Below are 5001 nucleotides of genomic sequence, written 5' to 3'. Positions count from 1 at the left end.
GAATTGGTCTAGCCCCCTTAACAAGATATGGAAAAAACAATGGCCAGAGGAAAGGTGGGAGCAAGTAATAGAGAACATCTGGAAGCCTAAGGTTCCACAACACATGAAGGTATTTTTATGGAAGGTAATCTGGGGTGCTCTACCGACGAGGGTGAAGATTCAAGAGAGAGGGATTGGGTCAGATCGATGCTTGGGGTGCAAGCTCACTAGTGAAGATCTAGCCCACCTCTTTATGGATTGCCCAACTATCAAAGGCCTAGCAAGGAAAATATGCAAGTGGGTCCAAAGAACATGGAAAAATGGTTTCTTCAAGATTGATCTATTCCTTGGAGGGAAGAATTCACGTAGTTCTACCCTCCTCATTCAACACTCAAATCGTCCGATACTTCTTACATAATGTATGACAAACAAGGAACCACCGTGTGTTTGAAGGAGGTTTCAAGGTGGCAAGCTTCGCAAAAATTATACAAGAAAGCAAAGTGCTAATATGGACACTCGGACACAAGCAACACTCAGAGGATTGGTCTAGGACTACTTGTGCCTTGTTGTTAGCAATTGGCATGCCTAGGACGAGGGAAAATACTAGCCATCGGTAATTAAAAAATATCAAAAGAACATGACAATGGACTTTGTGTATCAAGGATATGGGGGCGGGTTGGTAGGGGTGGCTGCCTTGATAGCCGTTGTGATTTTGGTCCCTGGAGGATGTCATGGCTCAACACGAGCATGACAAGACCTTGTAATTTTTTACGTTAATCAATATAATTCACTCACAATTGTGAGTTTTGCTATTAAAAAAATATTTACATGACCCCAATATATATTCAATGACACCATATAAATTGATGACACCATAATGCTAACTTTGGCCATGTGAGAAATGGATGTTACTTGCTAGGCACAATGTTACTAACAAGCAACATTGTCCAAGTCTCCAAGCGCACGCACACATGCACCCATCTTCCCTCTCTCTATCCCCAACAATGTTTGTTCCTTCATGCAAGTAAAGTATGCAAGCAAGTAATGGTTCCATATTCTGATCCCACAGTAATGGAAACCTTGTGTGAGAATAGGTTGCATCCTCCACTTAAATGCTACAAAATTGAGATTGATCATGTGCATCATCAGCACTCAGAGTACAACATCGAGAGAAAAATGCATCGGTCGGAATGCGACAAAACATTAGCTTGATGATGAGCTCATATACATCACCAGCATTTCAGAAATGAGTGAGAACATAATCTGCTGGAATGCAAACAGTTTGATGATGAGCTCAGGTACATCACCGGCATCCAGTGTATGAGTGAGAGCCGAGGGATAACTCATTGACGCCGTCACAAGAAGTAACGTAGTACTTTCAAAACTGCAGTGGGTGGAAAGATACAACTCTAGCATCTGTTGATGCTGCCTGCTGGCTTGGTGAGTGGCAAAGTCATAGATTTGAGGGGCTCTCTTATTTGACCTATTGGCACTCGGCTGCTGAACTTTACTTCTCAACCATTTGAGTGTCCTCAGTGATTGCAAGCCCCGCTACTGCCAGTGTCTAAAGAAGATGAGTTGAATGTCACAACTTGATGCTGCAAATCAGATGTAGACACAACTTTGGCAGCTGCCTTTTGATTTTTTACAAGAGGAATCAGCGACTGCACTACGTCTGTCATGAGAGGCCGGTAGTCAGCCTCCGGCTGAACGCACATTGCGGCTATTGCGGCTACCTGAAGAATTGCAACAGAGATAAATTGCAATGCTCAAAAGAAACTACACGGAACTACTGAATCCAACAATGTTGCCTGAGAGCCAAGCCTTCAAATACATCATCATCCAACAACTATAAATAATGAAAAATCGGGGTTTTCCTCATACCTGTATCAATTCTTTCATTGCATACTGCCCTTCTAATATTGGGTCCACCATCTCCGCTAACTTCTTGCGATCAGTCAGGCGAGGTAGGGCCTGTAGAACATACAGAAAGAAAGATGGATTTTCAACTAGTACATGGAAAGCAACCCTGCTTAGCATAAGGACAGGACTTTCCATATGCATCAAAATAATCCAAATGACTAGCGCTATCCATGCTGTTAGAGAAGCTTACCCAAGAGACAAGGACTCCCTGTCCAGAGGGCCTTTTCATATCTACAGGAACGCGACCAGTTAGCAGCTCAAGCAGCACTACTCCATAGCTGTAGACGTCTGATTTGGTTGTCAAGTGACCAGTCATGGCATATCTAAACAGAGATCACATCATTAAAATTAGCTTGTGGGAGAAAGTTGCAACTGTGTGAGAATCTTAGTAAATGTAAGCACACATACGGGGTTATGCCACAGCTAAGACTATGTGACCAATGTATTCAATTTCATTTTGGAAGAATAGGGTTTGCATACACGCATTGGCCGGAATGACATCTACATGACTTGAAGATGAGGACAAAGAGCTTACTCCGGTGCCACATATCCATGTGTTCCAAGCACTCTTGTTGAGACAAGACCACCAATTTTGTCAGATCCTAGCTTCGCCAGGCCAAAGTCAGAGACCTTTGCATTGAAGTTATCATCCAAGAGAATGTTGCTGCTTTTGAAATCCCGATGTATTACAGGAGGATTCACAAGCTCATGGAGGTATTCAAGACCTCTTGCAGAGTCTAAGGCAACTCGCATTCTTGTTTCCCAATCAAGAAATGGAGGGCTACCTGGAGTACCTGGAGATGCAAGAACAGGAAGCTTAATCAAAGGATCTACAACGACCAAAAAAGAGGAATAGTGGAGCTCCGCAAGTTCGGACCTGTCGAATAAAGATGCTCTTGCAAGCTTCCATTTGACATGTAGTCGTAAACAAGCAATCTGTGGTCTTGATCGGCACAATATCCGATGAGCCCTAGAAGGTAGGGAGAGTGCAGCTTGCTGAGCATATCCACCTGCAAACGAATTAACATGTGAGGGGTAGGATCGACTTAAACCAATAACAAAGGGATTATTAGTGTTCATGATCAAGCCTCAAAGTCACAAACCATGATTTAGCATACCTTGTATGTAAGAAAACCAATTAAGGTTAGAGGAAAACTCCTCTGTACTATCAAGGAGCTTATGGTTGAAGACAAAATTAATGACGTTTTCTCATTATATGCATAAGCCCCCTATCTAGGGTCAAAGAAATTTCCTATAAAGCTTCTGTGAGGTTAAATCACTTCATAGTTCCCACAAATTGCCCTCTTGTTGAGTTAATGCAATGTTCTCCTGAAGCCTGATAGCTATGTGAGCATTCAACATGCAAACTCCTAAGGGATTCCATGCCATACCAGTTTCTACATTCCTTGCTTTTATAGAAGTTCATCAGGCTTTTGCACACATAGCATTGAGATGTGGGAATTCATTTATCGTAGGCTTTCTCTTGCACTGCTTGTGTGTCGCTTGGCGTATGCACGAGCGTGCGTGAGAGAGACAGACCTTAATTTCCAGTTGGGAACAAAACACTGGACTCATGAGATTTGTAAAGAAGAAGAGAGATAATTACCTCAACACGAAATTCAAAATCTCCCTGCTTGCTGGCTTGGTCAAGCTGCTTGATCGCTGCAATCTTCCCATCGGCCAACATACCTCTAAACACAGATCCGAACCCACCATGGCCAATTAAGTTAGCCTCATTGAAATTGTTGGTAGCTGTTTGCAGCTGCTTATACGTGAACACTTGGGCTGCCGATGTTTCAATAGCAGTGTTTTGCTGATGTGGGCGGGTGAAAGAGTCACTGACAAGCCCTGCATTTTGCACCATAATTACATCATACATCCACAGAATTTGGCAACAAAGATCTGTTTAAACATCAAATCAGCAGCCTGTCGTTGAAAGAGCTTGCACACACAAAACATAAAAACAAAAACTCCTGCAGAGTCTTGCTTGTTTTTAAGAGCCAACGTGGGTGAGGGATCATGTGTGTACTTAGCACATTTGACCTTCCTGTTTGTTTGCTCGCCTTCTTGTGTACCCTCTTCAATCACTTTGCCTATCTCTATGCATCTGTGTGCGCAAACCATCTGAATAGAATGTCAATGGACAAGAGTAACTTACGCTGGGTTTTGTGGGCTTTCTGGCTTGTCTTCTTCACTTTCCATCGCATGTAGAGGTAATAGCTGAGGGCAACCAGAAGCGCAGAAACCGCAAGGATTGCGATGACCGCAAGTACCGCAATGGCAGCAGTATTGCCACTTTTCGTTTCATGGCTCTGTGAGTCCCCTGAAGAGGAGGAAGAAACAGCTAGAAAGCGCACCATTGGTGGGATCCTGCTGCTGATGGGGAAAAAGAACTGCCCAATTTAGGTTTCTTTCATTTTGTAAGGAGAAGGGCTGCGCTCCCTTGCATTTTCCTGCCAGCCATGATTCTCATCGGCATTAAAATTGCTTCTCTGTACTCAGAAATGGCTTGATGTATGCCTCCGGCCGAGTCCTGCGAGCATGTACGTTCTCAAGGTCGCAATGAGAGCTAGGTATAGGTGAATTTTTATGCCGGGGAGACAGGGGCAGAAGAGAGGCAGGGACAAAGGCGTCGCTGAGGCGAAGCATGCAGGTAGCCACCGTAGCCCTGGGAGATAGGCAGACAAGTAGAAGTTGGGAGGGCGACAATGTGTGTGTGTGTGAGAGAGAGAGAGAGAGAGAGACCCTGTGACACTGCGTGTGTGAGAGATCGTTCAATGTTGTGTAGTAACGTCGCAATTATTGGGCAGCCCAACAAGTAGCAGGGCCCCTGTTGGTCCTCGTCTGTTGGGCAGCTTGGGCTGATGAAGCCGCCAAATGTAGCAACGAAAAGGACTTGCAAATTGCTAGAACGTTGCCTTTTCCTCCCACATTCAAATCTCCATGCACGAGGCACCCCTCTCAAAATTCAAATTTTGGACTCCACATCATTTCAAGGGGGCCTTCCCACACAGTGCCAAGGTTGAGTGTTTTTTTAATCTGCCAAGATTGCAATATCCCCCTTGAGGAAAACCGGCAAAACTTTGGAAGTTTTTTTTT

The 5001-nt window shown here is 44.2% G+C and overlaps 1 protein-coding gene across 1 annotated transcript; it reads right to left on the bottom strand.

The window, feature by feature from the left end:
• Positions 1-838: 838 nt before the first annotated feature.
• Positions 839-4777, bottom strand: LOC147425589 (putative serine/threonine-protein kinase PBL7). Its single transcript, XM_086500214.1, has 7 exons — positions 4061-4777; positions 3509-3750; positions 2780-2912; positions 2438-2696; positions 2093-2225; positions 1864-1953; positions 839-1715 (listed from the first exon to the last, which is right to left on the bottom strand). The coding sequence occupies exons 1-7, from the start codon at positions 4260-4262 to the stop codon at positions 1512-1514; spliced, it is 1263 nt and encodes a 420-aa protein (XP_086356340.1). The 5' UTR covers positions 4263-4777; the 3' UTR covers positions 839-1511.
• Positions 4778-5001: the final 224 nt, after the last annotated feature.

The sequence above is a fragment of the Adiantum capillus-veneris genome, chromosome 25, assembly GCF_014529385.1.
Source record: "Adiantum capillus-veneris isolate H3 chromosome 25, ASM1452938v2, whole genome shotgun sequence".
NCBI lineage: Eukaryota > Viridiplantae > Streptophyta > Polypodiopsida > Polypodiales > Pteridaceae > Adiantum > Adiantum capillus-veneris.
This window is presented reverse-complemented; position numbering and strand designations above follow the sequence as displayed.

Excerpts from the sequence above, each read along its gene's own strand:
- LOC147425589 (XM_086500214.1), bottom strand. The coding sequence starts at position 4,262 with ATGGTGCGCTTTCTAGCTGTTTCTTCCTCCTCTTCAGGGGACTCACAG. Across the intron at positions 2,913-3,508 it reads ATTTTGAATTTCGTGTTGAG|GTGGATATGCTCAGCAAGCT; the intron begins GTAATTATCTCT and ends ATTCGTTTGCAG. Across the intron at positions 2,226-2,437 it reads CATGGATATGTGGCACCGGA|ATATGCCATGACTGGTCACT; the intron begins GTAAGCTCTTTG and ends ATCTCTGTTTAG.